This window comes from Mustela putorius, unplaced genomic scaffold (assembly GCF_011764305.1).
Source record: "Mustela putorius furo isolate JIRA1106 unplaced genomic scaffold, ASM1176430v1.1 tig00000174_pilon_pilon_pilon, whole genome shotgun sequence".
In the NCBI taxonomy this organism is placed as follows: Eukaryota; Metazoa; Chordata; class Mammalia; order Carnivora; family Mustelidae; genus Mustela; species Mustela putorius.
In genome coordinates, this window is record NW_025421304.1 from 3,518,417 (window position 1) to 3,536,171 (window position 17,755).

The 17,755-nt window shown below is 54.8% G+C and overlaps 1 protein-coding gene across 2 annotated transcripts in view; it reads right to left on the reverse strand.

Annotated features, from left to right (window-relative positions):
• The window catches only part of CHST8 (carbohydrate sulfotransferase 8), a 123,914-nt gene that overhangs the window by 51,240 nt on the left and 54,919 nt on the right, over positions 1–17,755 (reverse strand). Inside the window, exons 1-2 of one of the 2 annotated variants that reach the window (XM_004765201.3) lie at positions 15,924–16,345; positions 11,722–11,937 (exon numbers count right to left, since the gene is read on the reverse strand). In XM_004765201.3, coding sequence (XP_004765258.2) covers positions 11,722–11,851 — 130 coding nt within the window. In that variant the 5' untranslated portion in view covers positions 11,852–11,937; positions 15,924–16,345. Of the gene's footprint in view, positions 1–11,721; positions 11,938–15,923; positions 16,346–17,755 lie in introns of those variants that run through there. The other variant, XM_004765200.3, reaches the window with a different exon arrangement.

Below are 17,755 nucleotides of genomic sequence, written 5' to 3' on the forward strand. Positions count from 1 at the left end.
ACTATGGGAAGCAGGATCTCCATTTCCACCCAAGCCTGCTCCACAGGGAGCCCACAGTCCACTCCCAGCCCTTTGGTGAGGGGCCCACCCTTGTAGGAAGGTTTGTCCAGAAATGATCCTTTATTCACAGCACCAAAGCTTGCTGCTGTTAGTGGTGCAAATACTTGCATATGAGTAATCATGTGTGTGAATGAAGGAAGGTTTTCGTGTGCGCCTCCCCAGACCCTGACTTTGCCTTGCCTCCCCCAGGCCTCCGCTGACTAGTCACGTTCTGCCCCTCCCCCCAGGCCCCATGCTGAAACCATGACAGTTCTCTGGTGGGGCTTCGGGCCTCCCGAACCAGGCAAGTGCCCCCTCGGGACTCCAGGAGGCCACTGTTGGTCTGTCAGCACCTCCAGAGGCTCTGCTTTGACTCACTTTGGGTCTGGCTTGAGGCAAGTCCTACCAGGGCTGGGAAGAATTCATGAGTCTCCTCCCCATCAGGCAGACCCACTACCTCTCTGTCCTGGGGAAGGGGGCTGCACAGAGAAGGCAGGAGGGGACAGTTCTCAGCCTGAGGGAGCTTTGGGATCTGGGACAGACCCCCTCCTTCCTGTCCATCCAACCAGTAGGAGGTACCCGTGTGAAGTGTAGTCCAACTCTAAAACTGTCTTCTCAACTTCCAAAATTTGACTGCCACTTAAAAATCAGGAGTAATCACAGAAATACGTTACAGATCCCTAGCTTCTTTGGAAAAAAATAAATCAAAGGGAGGGCCTGGGCACTCTGGGCCCACATGGCACCGAACTCTTGACTGGAGCTGAGCAGTGGCCCAGGCCTGTCTGCTCCCCACCTCCCTCCCCCACCCAGTCTTCTATGGTCTCCCTGCCCTGGATGCAATTTCTGATGGACCTGGTGACCCCACACACTTTTCACTGACATCGTACCTCATCCCTGTCCGTCCTGTCCCTGTCCCTCCCCATTTCCCTCCTTCGGAGACAGGCCAGACCCTGAGGGCAAAGGTCGAATGCATTCACAAATGACTGTGGCCTTCAACTTCCCAGGAGGAAACACATCTAGATACACAACCAAATCGGGGAGAAAGGTTCACAAACCATCCCCCTCAGTCCAGCCTAGGTCGGGAACCATCTGGGCTGAGAACCACTTGGCCAGGGACTGGACCCTTGACCTGCTTTGGGCACAACCAAGCTCAGGGGAGGGGAAGGGGAACTTGAACGGGGGCTAGACTGCTCCACAGGTGGTGTCTGGAACCTCTGAGGAGGGCTGGGCATGCCACGGCCAGGCCTCAAGGCTGGGTGAGAAGCAGCCTCAACTTCCTGTCTGGACTCTAAGCTGTGAGAATAGGAAGAACCCCCCAAAGGCTTCTTACCCCATCCATTAGGGGCCAATGTCTGTGTGGGGCTCCCAAGCAGCAGCTACGTGGGGTGGGCAATGGAACCCATTGTAGCTGGGCTACTTTTCCCATATAAAGAAAACATTTTCAATGAGAGAACGGTCCACGGAGTTTCCCCATGAAAGTTAAAACTGCAGAGCCCCCCCATCCCAGATAAGCTTTATAATGAGAACACCAACAGATAGGTAATGGGAAGCTTCTGGCCTAGATGGCATTTACCTGAGCTCCTAACTTCCTGCAAATTATTTCAGGAGAGAGAAGACACACACTGACCCTTAAGCCACAAGAAAGGGTCACCATAAACAGGAGAGGCTAGCAGGTGGGGTGCAGTGAGAGCCCCATCGAGGGCTGACCCAAGGCATGCGGGCCTCAGCCCACCCCCAGGGCGCCCCTGATGGGCTCACCACGCTGCAGGCCTGCATCGGTCTTCAGAACCAACTTTCCAGGGCTGCTGTTGTCATAACTACCACCATGACCTTTTCAAGGTTTAAAAAACCAAGAACCACCCAGTGGCCATGGAGAAGGACAGCAACCATAGCAACAGGCCCGTCCTCGGACCCTTCTGGCACAGAACCATTTCTCTGCTGCCCACATTAGCTACTTAGGCTTTCAGAAAGGTTAGAGGGCCTTCCATAAGCACACAGTAGGAGCCCACTGGACTCTTCCCCACACTGGCAATGAACATGGCATTCTGATTCATGGTGTGCGCTGAGCTCCTCTCCCGCCGCAGCACAGATGTGGCTGAGGGGAAGGCAAGCCAGGCAGAGGGGCTGCCCTTCAGAGCCCCATGCCACTTTGGGACCAGAGCTCTCTCTGCCCTTCCGCTCCTGCTGGCAGATCTCCTGAGTTGAGTGGAGGCCTTGACTCTGATGTCAATGACCCCCCCCCCCAACTAAAGATGCCTGGTTGGTGAAGGGGGTCAGGGGTTGGGGGGCGTGGGGCCCACATGGAGGGAGAGGAAGCTCAGTCCTGGGAGTAACCCCTGAGCCTAAGTGCTCCTGGGGCTCAATGATGGCCCAGGGGCAGTCACAGCATACCAGACCGGATGTGATTCTGGGGCATCTCACACACAGATCTTGAGCCGCGCCCCCAACCCTGGTCTCCCTTCAGTTCATTCCAGGACGGGCAGAGTGGGGTAGGGGTCACACCACACCTGAGCCCCGCTCTGGGCCCGCCAAGCCATGACTCACATCACAAGTGAACAGAGCCCGATTCACCTCCCAAGTGAGAGGCTCAGGGGAACAGTAGGTCCCTGTGGCCACACAACCTGAAACCAGGGTTTCTGTGAGCCAGCACGGGCATCGGAACCAACGGCCCCACTTAGCCCCGGCTCAGGCCCAGACACAATAGGAGACCCAGTTTTCCAGCACGACTGTAATTTCAGAAGGAGGCTTTGTGTGGGCCTTATTAGCTAAGCCACCAGAAAAGCCTTGGGGCTGGAGTCAGAGTGTCCGGCTGCTGCTGGGTGTTGGCAAGAAATGCACTTTGAGGAAATGGCAGAAAAACATCAGAATGGACAAGAAAAGTAGACTGTGACATCAACCAGTAGCAACAGGCAAGGAGGGCAGGGTGAGCCGAGGAGGGGCTTTGCGGTCAGGCCCATCCGGGTTCAAATCCTGGCTGGGGCCACTCTGGCTGTGGGACTTTGGGCCATCCACTTAGCCTCTTTGAGTCCCAGCTGAGGACAATCGTGTTGGACTCCCAGGGTGGAGAAAAAAGGGAAGGTGCCAGGGTCGGTGCCAAGCGCCAAGGAATGGGACTCTCACGACGTTTCACGCACATGGAAGCTTAATTACACGGTCTCATTAAAAAATTAACAAACACGTGTGGGGGACTGTGGCTTTCTAAGCCACGTTCATCCGGGACCCGGTTAGACCCACGCAGTGACCCCGTCTCCTATTCTTAACATTTCCCTTTAGTTCCTTTAAAACCAAAGTCTTGCTCGTACTGGAATGGAACCGGTGCCCCGATGTTCCGTTCTGCTCTCCTTTTTTAATCTCCCCTACCCCTAGGAACCTTTAGCTTAACAATTCTGGGACCGTTTTCTATTAATATCAATTTCCAGATTACAGTGATATGATGTCTGTTTCTTAATTTCATTAGGTGATTCCTGTTATTAGTTCCTCCATGTTCATTATTTTTCATTTAGCCTATTTTAACGCACCATAGGAAAGTGAGATTCTGGCTGGAGACCCCTGGGGTGTCTTCTGCAGGGGTGAGGGGAGTGTTTGAGGCTTGAATCAGAGAAACAGATGCTGGCGAACTGCGGGCCAGGTGTGCCACTGAGAATGGCCCTGTTGCAGTGAGAGAGGGTGGGGACAGGGAAACTCCTGCTGTAGAGACAGGGCCCATAGAGCCTCCCAGGGAGGGCAGAAGGAGGGTCCTTCAGGAACCCCACCCCCCCAAAAGAAGACTCCAGCCAGCACCCCAGAGTCCACCAAACCAGTGGGCTCCAGGTGCCCACACTTGAGGGCTATGTGTTCGGACACTGCCCTGCCCTTTCCGGCACCTTTTGCCTAACTACCATGTGGGGGATCTGTCTTCATCCCTACTGCCCTCAACACTTCCAGGGGGCAGCCTTCACCCCAGAGTCTAAGTCAGCACTACTCCAGAATGAGCACAGAACGCGGTGTGAGTGGTGCCCCCCTGAAATACGCAGACTCTGCCTCCACGCGCCCACCCCGTCAAGGAGGGCTTGGCCATCACAGCCCTGGGCTTCTTCTGGCCACGTGGGTTTCTAATCTTGCAATGGCTGGGCCCACGGGTTTCCTTCTTTCTGCCGGCACAGTGATGACTGGGAGGCCGCAGCTCACTACCACCCTGTGGCCCCAGAAGGAACCCCTCAGAGCCGCTCTGGAGTTTACAAGGATGAAGGGGGGGGGTGCCAAGAAGCCCCCAAGGGCCACACTTGTAAGGAAACCATTACGAGGATCCTGCCCCATGGCCCCGACTTTGAGCCCGGTGCCTTCTGTGATGAGGAAAGTGCTCTCCAAAGACTAGGAGGAAACTCAGCAGGTGCTTTTTCCTTTGCTGTGGTCACAGAAAAGCAAGGTGCGGGAGAGTGAGGCGGCCCTCACGAGCCCTCAGCACTGTTTGGCGAGACAGTCTGAACACGCTTGCAGGTGTGTTGTTCAGAAACACCGGGTTCTGGGAGTCCCAGCCCTGCTGATTCCGCAATGATATATTGCCAGCTACTTAACAGGATGGATCACTGCAATTACATGTCACTTCTGATATTCACAGTCACAACAAGGATGTGTCAGCCTCGCAAGGTTTGTAGAAAATATATATGGCGCTCTGCAATGCTGGTGGGAACTGGTCTCGGGAAAGACTCAGGAGAACTCCAATAAAACCCACCTGCCCGGGGAAAGCAGATGGCTCCACAGAAATGGGGGCTGGGGGAGCGGGGAGTCTGGTTCCCCTGGCCCAGAAAGAGTGTGAGCACGCATGCCCCGGTGCCGGTTGGCTGTCCCTGCCCTGGGGCCAGCAGGGGGAAGAGGAGGGTCGGCCACCACGCTTCTGCTCACGCCATCAACTTCACATAAGTGAGCTATGAATCGCTGCTTGGCAGTCATGCCTGCTGCCTCGGCCCACCCGGCCCACTCTGGCCTGGCCGTGCCCTTAGGGCTCCAAGGGGACATCCTTGGGCCAAGAGTTGCTGAAGAAACAAGACACACGAGCCAAGTGTGGGCTCAGTACTGGCTCAGGCAGGGCTATGTGTCCCCGGTAACCATGGGACCAGGAGTGAGGGCCACACTTTCTCCGGCCAGCACATCCCTGCCTCCAGGGGACCGAAGCAGGAGCCCTCAACAGCAGTTCTCGGCCCCTGGGCAGTGGAATTCTGGCTCTGCAGATTTGCAGCTGGGAGAGACTAGGGCAAGCACACTGCAGAGAGACCCCAAGCTCCAAGCGGGTCTCACCCAAACCTACTTCACTGCTTCCATGGTAGGTCTATACCCGGTGGCCTCTTGGGCGCTACAGAAGACAAACATGCCACCCACAGCTCCCCTTCTCCAGGCAGCCCTCCGGGCTCCTCCAGCTACAAACGACTTTGACCTCAGGCATAGGACATGGAAGAAGTGAATGTGAGGCCTGAGAGCAGAGAGGCCGGAGGGGGAGGGGAAGGGGCTTTCTGTGTCTCCTGCTTGTTCCTGTGAGTCTGTGAGTCTGTGAGTCTGGAGTTCAGGGTGGAGGACTGACAGAGCAGCTCTGCCCAGCAACTCAGATGCCACCTGCCTAAAATAGAACACATGGTCTCCAGCCCCCTCCCCCAAATCGCTCCCCATCTGGCGTGTCTGCCTCAGTGAGTGGTAGACCCGTCCCAATCTGTCAGAGCCAGCAGCCCTACTCACCCTCATCACCGTCCCACTCTGTGTTGCTGACTCTGCCCTGATCCCCTGAATCCACGCTCTCCGGGCTCAACCTCCCCAGGTCCTGCCTTCTCTCCTGCATTGCTCTAACCTCCCCACTGGGTTCCTTGTGCTCTTGTCACCTCCTGTGCTCCTGATCACAGCTCCAGATGTGAGCCTTCTAACAGCCACCCCCACCTCAGGAGCTCCCCTCGCCCTGTAGTGAAGTCTCGCTCCTCTGAGAGGCTCCAAGGGAGGGCTTGTGGGCCCCAGGACTGGCTGTGTCTGCAGCAGGAGTCTAGACCCCCAGGTCACACTGCGGCCCCTGATCCACTGGGCGTTCCTCCCACTCCAAACTGCAACACACCTCCAAATCTTGATCCAGGCTCTCTCTGCCCGGGCCCTGCTCTGAGGTCCGGGGAGGCAACATGGAGCATCACCGTTGTTAGGAGGGAAGCAGGTGCATGTGGACAGCCTGCTGCCCAAGGACAAATCCCAGCTCCGAAACCCAACACTGTGTGGTCTCGGGCATGGCTCTTAACCTCTCTGATCTCAATAGTCTCATCTGTCAGGTGGCGTAAGAGTGCTTAACTCATGGGTTTAAAGGCATTCAGTGAGTACTAAATACCTGTAAAGTGCCGGGTACAGTGCCCAGCATGCAGCGAATAACACATTAAGAACAGTGCTGCTGTGTGCCCACCGGGCGGCTGTCCAGCACTTTGTAAACAGGAATAATCAGTTGTTCGCAGAATTGTATGTACTGGGGCACCTCAGTGGTGCAGCTGGTTAAGTGTCTGAGTCTTGATTTTGGCTCAGGTCACGATCTCAGGGTTGTGAGATCGAGGCCCATATAGGGCTTCATGCTCAGTAAGGAGTCTGCTTCTTTCTCTCTCTCTCTCCGGCTCTCAAATAAATAAATAAATCTTTAAAAAAACAAAACAAAACAAAAACACAAACAAGAATTATATGTATTAAAACATACAAAGTGCTTGGCCTAGGGTCTGGCACATGGTAAAAAGCAGATTATTACCCTCAGCCTTGAATGCCATTGTGCTGTGGAAGGAATGTCCTGGGCAGACTGTTGCTGACGAGGTCACCGGGGGCTGTCCAGTCCCTTTGTCTGCACTAGGGGCCCCTGAACCGCTGCTGTCACTGTGGTTGCCTCTGTCCTCGACACCCCAGCATCATCCCCAAACCCAGCTCCACCGTTTGCAATTCCACGGCTTCAGGAAAGCCAAGAGCTTACATCTCTGAAACATGGGGTGTCCCCGCTTTAAGAAAACTCACTCTAGGAAAAAAAAAAAAAGGAAAGAAGGAAAGAAAAAAGACCTATTTATAGTGCGTTAGCAACAGACTCTGTATCATAAGATCATGGCTTTTTATTTGCCAATGAATAAACCAATCAATCCACCATCACTTTGGCTGCATGGGTCACTAACAACGACTCACCTTGCCCCATTAAAACAAAATCCATCCCACTTAAAAGAATGAAGGAGGAGGGGCACCTGGGTGGCTCGAAGTTAACCACCTGCATTGGGCTCAGGTCATGATCCCAGAGTCCTGGGATCAAGCCCTGCATCAGCATTGGGCTCTCTGCTCAGTGGGGAGTCTGTTTCTCCCTCTGCCTGCTGCTCCCCCTGCTTGTGTTCCCTCTCTCACTTTCTCTCGCTGTCAAATAAATAAATAAATTCTTTAAAAAAAAAAAAAAAAAAGAATGAAGGAAGAATGATAAACTCTCAACACCACATTGTGCAGTTGCAGCCCTGAATGAACGGATGGATCCAGGGGCTTCAGCAGTGGCTAACAGGCGTCACAAGAGAGAGCCAGGCAGATGTGCACCTCCTCATGGAAGAACATAGAATCACACGTGCATCCCCCAAAAAGAAAATAGGAGCACCTGGGTGGCTCAGTTGGTTAAGTGTCTGCCTTTGGCTTGGGTCATGAGCCTGGGGTCCTTGGATAGAGCCCCACATCGGGCTCCCTGCTCAGTGGGGAGTCTGCTTCTCCATCTCTCTCTGCCTTCCCCTCCACTCCACTCATGCATGCCTGCAGGCACGTTTTCTCTCTAATAAGTAAAATCTCCAAAAAAAGAAAAGAAAATCTCCCAAACCTGTATCTGATCAAGCTGCTAGATTTGCTTAACTTACAGGAAGTACAAAGAGCACAAAACAATGTTAAAATACACCAAACAGGGCGCCTGGGTGGCTCAGGGGGTTAAAGCCTCTGCCTTCGGCTCAGGTCATGATCTCAGGGTCCTGGGATCAAGCCCCGCATCAGGCTCCCTGCTCAGCGGGGAGCCTGCTTCCTCCAATCTCTCTGCCTGCCTCTCTGCCTGCTTCTGATCTCTGACTGTCAAATAAATAAATAAAATCTTAAAAAAAAATACACCAAACACATACGATCGGCAAAAACCCCAACGGGGATAAACTCGGCAGGACCTGGGACCAAGTCTCCTTAATAAAAGAGCAAGAGAAAAACAAAGGTGAGGAGAGAATCCTATACATTGAAAGAGATAGAGGACTCGACCACCAACTGCAATGTGTAAGCTTAATCTGGATTCTGGATAAAACGAAGTGGAAATAAGGGTACTGATAATATTTGTTATGCAACTAGAAATTTGAGCACTGGATATTGGGCGATATTAAAGAATCGTTGGATGTTTAAAAAAAAGAATTCTTATCTTTTTTTTTTCAAGAATTCTTATCTCTTAAACAAAGCAATACATTGTAGTATTTATGGCTGAACTGACATGCTATCTGGTATATGCTTTAAAAGTCAGGAGGAGGAAGGTGCCAGTGGCTGTGAACGTGGGCAGCCCCATGACAGAGCCCGCTGGTACCTGGAGCCCGGAGCTCGTCTCATCTACTTGGTGTGTGTTCCAAACCCTCCATAATAAAAAGTTCATAAAGAAAGGCCACTCGTAAAATTTCAGTCTGCCCAGCCACACGTCTGGAATCTGTCTTCTATATCCCCAGGGCTAGCAAGCCAGGATGTGTTACTCCTGGTTCTGGCCTGTTCTCTGCATCTTGTACATAAGGAAGGAGCAAGCCTAGTCTCCTGGGTCAAGAAGTGAGTTTCCTGAGGCCTCAAGGCCTGGCAATATTGGAGACTGGAAAATAATTGGATACCTGAATTCTCTGTTACAGACGACATACCTAAATCTCATTTTAGGTGAGAGACAAGTTAACCAGCAGCTATTCACATTCCAGAAGGTTTGACTGATTTAAAATAGAGCAAACTTTTTTTTTAAAATGGCTTAATTTACAAAAGTTGGCAAGCCCGTAAGATTGCATCTGATGCATGAGTCAGGTGAGGTTTGCTAACTGGTCCCTGAGAAGTTCACATGCTATTAACACCTAATGACTGCCCGAGAGAAAACTGAGCAGCACAAGCAAGGGAAAGCTCCTTCTCCCACTCTCGGGCTTGTTTCTGGATCTTCACCTGCCCACCCTTCCCTGCCCAGCCTGGTTAACGCCACCAAGGGTGGCTCCCAGACCTCGAGTTCCCAGGGAAGTTGCTGATGCTATAAAAGCCCGAGTAGCCCGTGCGGAATTTCCCTCTCCAGGCGGCATCCCTGATGGCCTTCCCCAATCTGGATGACAGGGCAGCCTCCTGACTTTGTACCTCCCACCAGCAGAAATCCACAGGGAGAAGGCTTGTCCAGGCCCCTGGGGCCACCCACGCATGCAACTGGATACATACACTTTGTAAGCACTGGTTTCCAACAGATAAATGTAATCAAGGTTTATATGCTCAGAGAAGCCAACAGGATGGGATTGTTTCACTTGAAAGATCAGAAGAAAATTGTAACTAATGTTGTGGAAAATTACTTTGATATTGCTTTCTTGGTACCGAATCACAATTAGGCTGCTGTGAGAAGTACAGGGAAAGAATAAATGAATAGTAACAAATCAACACAAACAGCCTGTGTCAGGAACACTTTGCTCAGGGAAAGTAACATAAGCATTACTTAAAGTTTTATGACTGTGTTTGATGTGATTTACGTAGACCGTCAAGGTTGCCCATCCCCGGCCACGTGGCGCAGGTGGTCCGGCTCCATTTACACCATTACACCCACCTGGCTCAAGCCCCAGGTGTGCTCCTTGCACCAGTCAGCCACGCTGCCCCACTGCAAGGAGAAATACGCGCCCGAAGCTTCGTGGCACTCCCCATGCCCTGCGGAGGCTCAGAGCTCCTTCCCCAGCTCGCCACTCCACCCTGGAAATCCCAGAGGTCCTCCAGGGTCTGGCCCCACGGGTAATGGAGAAGATCCATAGGCGCATGCGCAGGCACAGCTGGCCGGGGGCGCATGCGCAGGGGCAGCCGGCTGGTATGGGGCCGAAAGTGACAAAGCGCAAGCGCTCTGCTTTGCCGTGATTGGCATGGCGGGGTGCGGGTCCGGGCCACCAGGCTCCAGCTTTACCCAGGGATATAGCATCTCCCTACAGTGTACCACAGCTGAGTGCATGACCCCTGCCCACACAGACGCCATTCACAGACTCGGGCCTTCTCTCCTAGGCTCATCCCACAGAACGCAGACCCTGAACACAAGGACCCGCTGCCCATGCGTGCTCCGCAACCACACAACACACACCAACATGGGCACCACAGTTCCAGGGGTCACCCTGAGGATACAGTACTCACCCCAAACGACGTTTAAGGGCCCTTGTTCAGCACAGATAACCCTACGCCTAGGGGATCTGATCTCAGCCCGCCTGACAGCCTTACTCTACAGGGCCAGGTTCTGCTGCCACAGGGCCACCAGCGACTCTAAAGCTCATATGGGGCTATAAAGTCCAGAGAGGAGCCAGCTCAGAAGCAGGCAGTATCCTTGCTTCTCCAGAAGCTGGGGAGAACCTAGACCCACTTCTGACAGCCACTATCCCTGAGGGCCTGGCCCAGGCATGAGTCAGTCCCAGTGACTCACCTGCTGTCTCCTGGGGTCCCACCACCCTGGCTGACTCTTACTGATTCTTGATGAAAGAGTGAACTCATCCGCCTCCCCGCCTGGGGCAGCTGCCAGGCCTCATTCTAGCCTCCTGGTGCTCCTTCTGACTTTCCATCTGATGCCTACAGGCCTTCAGTCTATGCAAAGGATGGCTGAGCCAGCCAGAGGTGAGGGCAGAGCTGGGGAGGGGGCTGTAGGCCCGAGTACCTGGGCCCCCCTCCCTGAGGGCCAGGTGCCCTATGCAGGGCCCTGCTCTTCTGAAGACTGGTGCAGGAATTTCTCTGCCAAAGCCCACAGCCTCTACTCATCTTCCATATTGTCCGTGTCCTGGAGCACACGGGTATCTTCACAGACTTCCCCACTAAAGGTCCCAGGCCCACCACTGAGAGATGAGTGGGGGCTGGGTCTCAGCATGAGGCTCCTTGCCTGAGCTCCCCCTCTCCATATTCTGCCTGCCTGAGGCTCCAGAACCATCCCTTCCACTTTCTCTTCCACCTGTCCTCAGCAGATCTCTGCAAGTCAGGAAGGGCGCTCCCCTCCATGGCTCATGAGGGACACGTGGGATGCAGGCAGCAGGCAGGTGCCAGGAGGAACAATCTCAGCCTCACAAAGGCAGGAGGTAGCTTGACCCCCTCTGCCCAGGCCAAAGGGCCTGGATTTGAGGAGTCCCAGGGTTGGCAGAGAAGCAGAGTCCCATGGAGGGGCATGACCTTAAGGAGAAGTCATTCACCCTCTAATATCCCAGACCACATGGGGGAGGCCCCCCAGAGATGGCAGAATCCTCCTTAAGCCTCAACTTCACCAAAGGCAACAAGTGGATGAGAGCCTGGCTATCATTTTAAGAGGAGGGCACAGGCCAGAGACCACAGACTAGAGGCCAGAGGCTGATGCCCGCCAGGAGAAGGTCAGGCCCCCTCCTCTGCCTGCCGGGGCTCTGGGCACAAACTAGGGACCGGGGCAGCCATGGAGGCCTGCCCTTCAGACAGGAAAGCTGGGGCGCGCGGGCAGCAGGGCCCAGCGCAGGGGCTCACCTGGCAGCTGCTGAGGGGCGAGCTCCGTGGGGTCCTGCAGGCTGATGAAGAGGAGGAGGCCTGCGGCTCCGAACAGCAGGATGGATGAGAACATGCAGGCCAGCCGCATGGTTCCGGCTCGTGCTGTCATCCGGGGCTTGCTCCGGGGTCACCTCTCGGGTGTGGGAGGTGCGTTCTTCCTTCATCGTCCACACCATGCATCCATCAGGGCACGGTCTACGGCAGACGGGGAGAAAGAGGGTCCATCACTGAGACACAAGACAACTCGTGTGGGCTGAGGCCCCAGTCACTGCCTGCGACCAAGTATGACCCCCGACTCCTCCGTCCTTTAGAACTTACTCAATCATGTCCCTTCCACTTCTCCAAGCCCAAGGAGGCTGAGGGAGGTCTAGTCACCACCTGTGGCTGGGACACCAGCTTCCCAGCAGGGGCTCCTGTATTTGCACCCCCAGAAAAACCAAAGGGGATACTCTCTGGACTCTGCCTGGGGGAGCCCAGGGTGGGGCCCCAGAGACCCACAGCCAGTATCAGCCCCTGCACTGTCCAGGCACTCTGAGCTTCCAGAAGAACTGGTGTCCTTATAGGTCCCTATAGGGTGTCTAGGTACAGGCCCAGCAATTTGGGTCCTTGTCCCTTACAAGTGGCCTGGTAGACAGAGAAGCTCTTGGATCTCTCTGCCCTGGCTCCTCTCTGCAGGGTGTTGGGGACAAGTATCCCTCCAGAGCCAGATGCTTTGGGAAGGAGCCTCCCAGGCCCAGAGGCTGTCAGGGACAGAGAATCCCCCACCTGGTGGCTGCTCTCACCAGCCAGGGCTGTGTCTCCCTGACAGATGGGTGGGCTAGCAGAATAGAGACTCCACTGGCTAGTCAGCTGCGTCACAGGGAACTGAAGCTCTGGCCAGACCAAGCTACTCCCGTTCTTGAGGCCCTCGGGCCTGGAGCTGAGGCAGCCAGACCCACATTTGACAGATCCCAGGCTCAGAGGCAGGTGACAACTTCCCTTGTGTTCCTGCCAATGGGCACCCGTCACCGCCGACCCAGAGCATGCCCAGGTGACTTGCCCCTCACCCCGGTTCCTCCTGAAGGGCAGAGCCAGAAATGCCAAACACCCCACATACCAACGAGTGACTCCAACTGGGCCAGGCTGTGGGTCGAGATGGGGGCAGCCCAAGGCCATTTGCTCATAGGAAGGAGGTAAGATCCTGCAGTGGGGTATGACATGGGTGGAGTGGGACAGGTGCTGAAGAGGGATCTGCACAGGAGGTCATGCTGGACGGGCAGGGATTTGAGACCCCCCCCCCTTTTAGAGAAAGGCCGCTCCGCTCTGTCCCCTTGCTTTCACCCATTCCTACTAGTCTGGGCAGAGACACCATCCTCTCTCCACCCAAAGGCCTTGCGGGAGCTTCCTCCGCCCTGACACAGGACAGCTCTAAAGGAGGCTAAGACGAGGTGGGCAGTTTCTGAGATCACAGGTAGGTGGTTAGATCCCCAGACCAGATGTACTGCTTGGCACAAGGACTCTTCCCCGCCTGGAGTCTCCTTGGGCACTGTACTGTGGTCAAGGAACCCATTCCTGACCAAGCACCCAGGCATTGGGGGAGGAAGCCCCAGCTCCTGTCCCTCTGTGAACTCATGCTCCTGGGGGAGCACGAGGCAGGAAGTCAGAGGAGTCCTTCCCTCCCCAGCCCAGACAAAAATTCCCAAGGTCTAGACTGTTCTCAGCAAAGCTCTGGGGCTGACTGTTAAATTGCAGGTTTGGGTTTCTCCCCTCTGCAGTCTCTGTAATTATGTTTTCACTCAGTTAACTTTAATTAACCTGCCCCAGGCCTCTATGCACGGGAACACGTCTGAGCGCAGGGCTCTCTGGGCCGTGCTGAGCAGGTGGTTCCCACGACCTCCTAGCTTTTATGTTCAGGAGGCAGCACCGAGGAGGGCTGTTTTGTCTCTGGAGCCGGCTCAATTTGCCATTGGCCCCGACCTCCTGGCAATGGCCCCCACCCCAAAGAAAGATAGCTGCACCCGCCATCACCAGGGACACCGCTGCAGGGGGCTTGCAGTGGGTAAAAATAGGCAGCCGCATGTCCCCAAAGGCTCAAACCCTGAAGTCCCTTGTGGGGCTCTGTGGTGTCTCCCTCTGTGGCTGCCCAGGATGGGACTGTCCTGGCGGTGGGGGGTGGGGGGGCAGTGCTTGGCTCAATGTCCTGCAAAGACACAAACACAGTGGTGCAGATCCCAGGCCCCTCTGAAGGACAAGGTCACTCTCAACACTGTGTCCTTCAGTCTCCCAGTGACAGGCCCTTTGTGCAGGGCCAGCCTCGAGGTCTGGGGGAAGGGGGGTGGGCAGAGGGCCTCCTGTCCCAAAGCAGTGGGCTTAACCCCCCTCTGGTTAACCCCCACGGAAAGGAGTCAGAAGAGTGGGAAAGTGTCACACACATGGATTCGGCAGGGACAAGACCCTCAGATAGGGAGCAGGGGAGGCGGCTCAAGGCCCTTCCAGATCAGATGCAAGGGCTCTAACAGACATACACACACGTATGCACACACAGCACGCACGCACACACCATCGACAGTCCCCAGCAAGGCCACAAGCTGTAAAGAAAGTACCACAAAGCCCTGATGTGTGGGGCTGGGGTGGTCGCATGCTGCCTGCAGCCTCACGGGCCTCCTGGGTCAGACACGAGGCCAGGAGGTCCATCTGACCTAGGGTGAGGGAAAGAGAGAGGAAGGTAGAAAGGAAGGGAAAGAGAGTGGCCAGTTTATGGCTGTGGCCCACTGCTGCCCAGTAAAACAGCTAATAAAGTGCCACCCGATCTTGATGCAAAGGCTCTAGTGGATGGGAAAAAAGCAGGTTGTCGGGGGTGGCTCAGAAGAACATGCTATCATCACTGCATTGTTTGCAGGAACTGGCACGGCCAAAGTGGCTCTGGAAGGACTGGCCAGTCCCCTCCCACTCCCAGTCACTGCCCCACTGGCACAGTCCAAGCCAATACAGACTTCCCCCATTCTGCAGCTGCGACCTGTCCTCACTTGTTTCTGAACCGACCCCCAACCCCCAACACAGAGCCAGTCTCCAGCAGCCCACGTGCCTGGGAACCAGGATGAGGACCACATCCCTGGCCCCCAATCAGGGGGGCAAGGGTTAGGGGGAGAAAATCAGCCCTAGGACCTGCACCTTCACCACAGCGGAAGCATCAACCATTCAAGTGTCTGGTCTCAGAGACCCAACCTTTTGTTGACGTCCAGGAGAATACAGCACCCTCTCTGTTCTCCATGCCCAGGGAAGCTGGCATTAGAGGCAGGCGTGGCTCTCCCTGAACCCTCCCTAAGCATCAGACTCCAGCATTCCCCTCAGACGCCTTCCTCTCAGTGTTTAGTCCTCACTGCAGACCATCTAATCAGCCAACTCCCTGCTATGTGCAAATGGAATCAAAAGGTTAACATGCCTCCCCTCCTGGGTAACTGGTTTGCAGGCTGGCTGGGTCTTCACCGCCCCAGGAGGGGGCCAACATCATAGAACCCATAGGAACCTCCTTCCTTTAAAGGTGGAGGGTGGATAGGCGATCACCCGACACTCCAGGGAGTGTGTGTATCTGATCCTCTATTGTTCCCACGAGGGTCCTTGTCTTCAAAGTCACATGTTATTTTCAAGGCAACGGGGAGATGCTGGTCCAAGGCTGCCTGTCTCCTGGGAGTTGGGCTGCTGTAGGGGGAGTGGCCTCCGTGATCTGTCACAGGCCGGGGCCAGGCTGCCCAGGGCCCTGAAGACATACTCACAGTCCTCCACTCCCACCTGGGACTGTTACAGCCTTACAGTGTGCAGCATCCCACTCGGCTCCCCTGACAAGTCTCCCCCACCCCCCACCTCCCTGCCTCTCTTCCAGGACCAACAGACAATAAGAAAATTCAAGTAACTGAGGGCAGAGTGAGGAGGAGTAAGGCAAGAAAAATAAACAGCCCACTTGTCCTGTCCTCACAATCCCTAGTTTTCCCAGTGGCGTGCTCTCCCTGAGGCCTGAATGGCATCACCAATTTTTACTGTAAGGAAAAAAAAAATGCAATTAATTTTGCAAACACCTCCTGGGACACAGGTCAGGGCCAAGGATTCCTCCCATTTCCTTATTTATCCAATTTAAAAATTTGTCTCGGGAAAATTCACTTTAGGGCACAAGCAAGGACTTGGGAATTCAGCCAAAACGCACGCACCTCCAGTGGCGACAGGCCGGCAGGCGATGGACGGATGGCTCCAAGGACACGCTTGGCTGCGGCTGCTCCAAGGTCTGGATGCTTTCCCCCAGTCACCCAGAGGAACCCCTCGGGCTGTGAGGACCCACTCCAGTGCCCCACTGGAGGCAGCCGGAGGCGTCCGGCCCTGTGCTCCTGGGAGCACCCACTTGGTGTGTGGACCCTGGGCCCCAGAAAGTTCTCTGTCCAGTCAGTCTCCTCCGTGCACGGGCAGGAGCGAACAATGACGTCCCTCCCAGCTGAGGGCTCCAGGAGGAGCTGCTCATCGGGAGAGAGGCTGCTATGGCAACTTGAGGAGAATGGAGCCAGGCACTGCCGTCACCTTGAATCCGGCACCAAGCATTCCACCGCGGGCAGAGGAGGCTGAACCTCCGCTCCACCCCTGACAAGCCTCCTGCGATGGGGCTGACCTCCCGCCTTCCCTGCTCAGCCTCCTGGCCTCAGGAACTCATTTGCTCCTCACTGAAACGGAGCACACAGCCCAGTCCCCAGAGAACACCACCTCCATCTGTTTTGTCAGACAAGTTCTTCCGTGTGTGTGGCTCCTGCTTGCTTCTGAGATGGGGTTCTTCTTGATTTCAGCTCATTAAAATCCTGCAGCTAATTAAAACCTAACAGCAGCAGCGGCAGCAGCAAACTCTGGGATGAGTCCCTCTAGTTTTTATGCGTAGGCATAAAGTTGCAATGCCCAGCAAGGGTGACGAAAGGCTACAAGACAGACAGAGGCGGGGTTGTGGACTCCTGCCCTGCCAGATGCAAGAGGGCGCTGACCTGGGTCCTGAAATGAACAGAGCCTAGCCTCAGCACACCCAGCCCGCGTGGGTGCTCCCCTCTCCTGGGGAAGGCAGTTCACCTGCCCTACTCCTCTCCATTATAAGGCAGGGATTCCCTCCAATTCCCCATACTTTCTGCTGGGTGGGAGAAAGGGAGCCCTAAGGCAGAGGTAAAGGCATAAATCAGGCTCAAACAGCCCCAAAGCCTTGTCCCCACGAATCTACTAGGCTACAGCCCAGCTTTCCACCACTGCTTACACAGAGAGGCAGAGGGGAAGCCTGCAAACACACAGGTGCAGCGAGGGATCTCTGAGAGCCTGGCCAAGGAGTCACAAGCTATGATGCCCTGATTGCTTTCAGGGGAAGGACTACACTGTGGATACCATCTCTGCCCAAGACTTCACTTTTAGGGCATTTTATGAGGCAGGCTAGAGGACAGTTATTCTGCAGGTAGAGAAACCGAGTCCCACCCTGGCAGAATCTGGGATGCAGATTCAGTACCCCCAATCCCATAAGCATGTGTTACCTCGATAACAGCCCTTCTCTCACCATGCGGAGAGTGTTCACACACCTGTCTCAAACACGTGGAGCCCCGAGAGCAGTGTCACACCCTCTCCACACCTTCGTATTCCCAGCACTTACACAGTGTCTGGCACAAGGCAGGTGATCAACTTAACCTGTGTTGTATGTGGTGTGAGCATATCTGGGCCATCTGCAGAGAGGTACTCCACGGACCTGGTATTTCTAAAAGGTTATGCTTTCTCAGGGAGCTGTGGGTTTGTTTGGATCAGGTCTAGGTTAGAATTAGGTCCAAAGAGGAGCTCAGTCCTGTGAGAAAAGAGGAGGCGAGGAAGTGGGGTCCATTAGAGATCCTGATGGAACCTGGCAGCTCCCACATACCCAATGCACACTCACCACAAGGATGCCTCTTTTGTATCTTCATTTTGGTAAGGCAGAGTTCAAATCATGGGGCTTAAAGACCAATACACTCATGGAGGTAAAAGTGGAATCTATTCATAT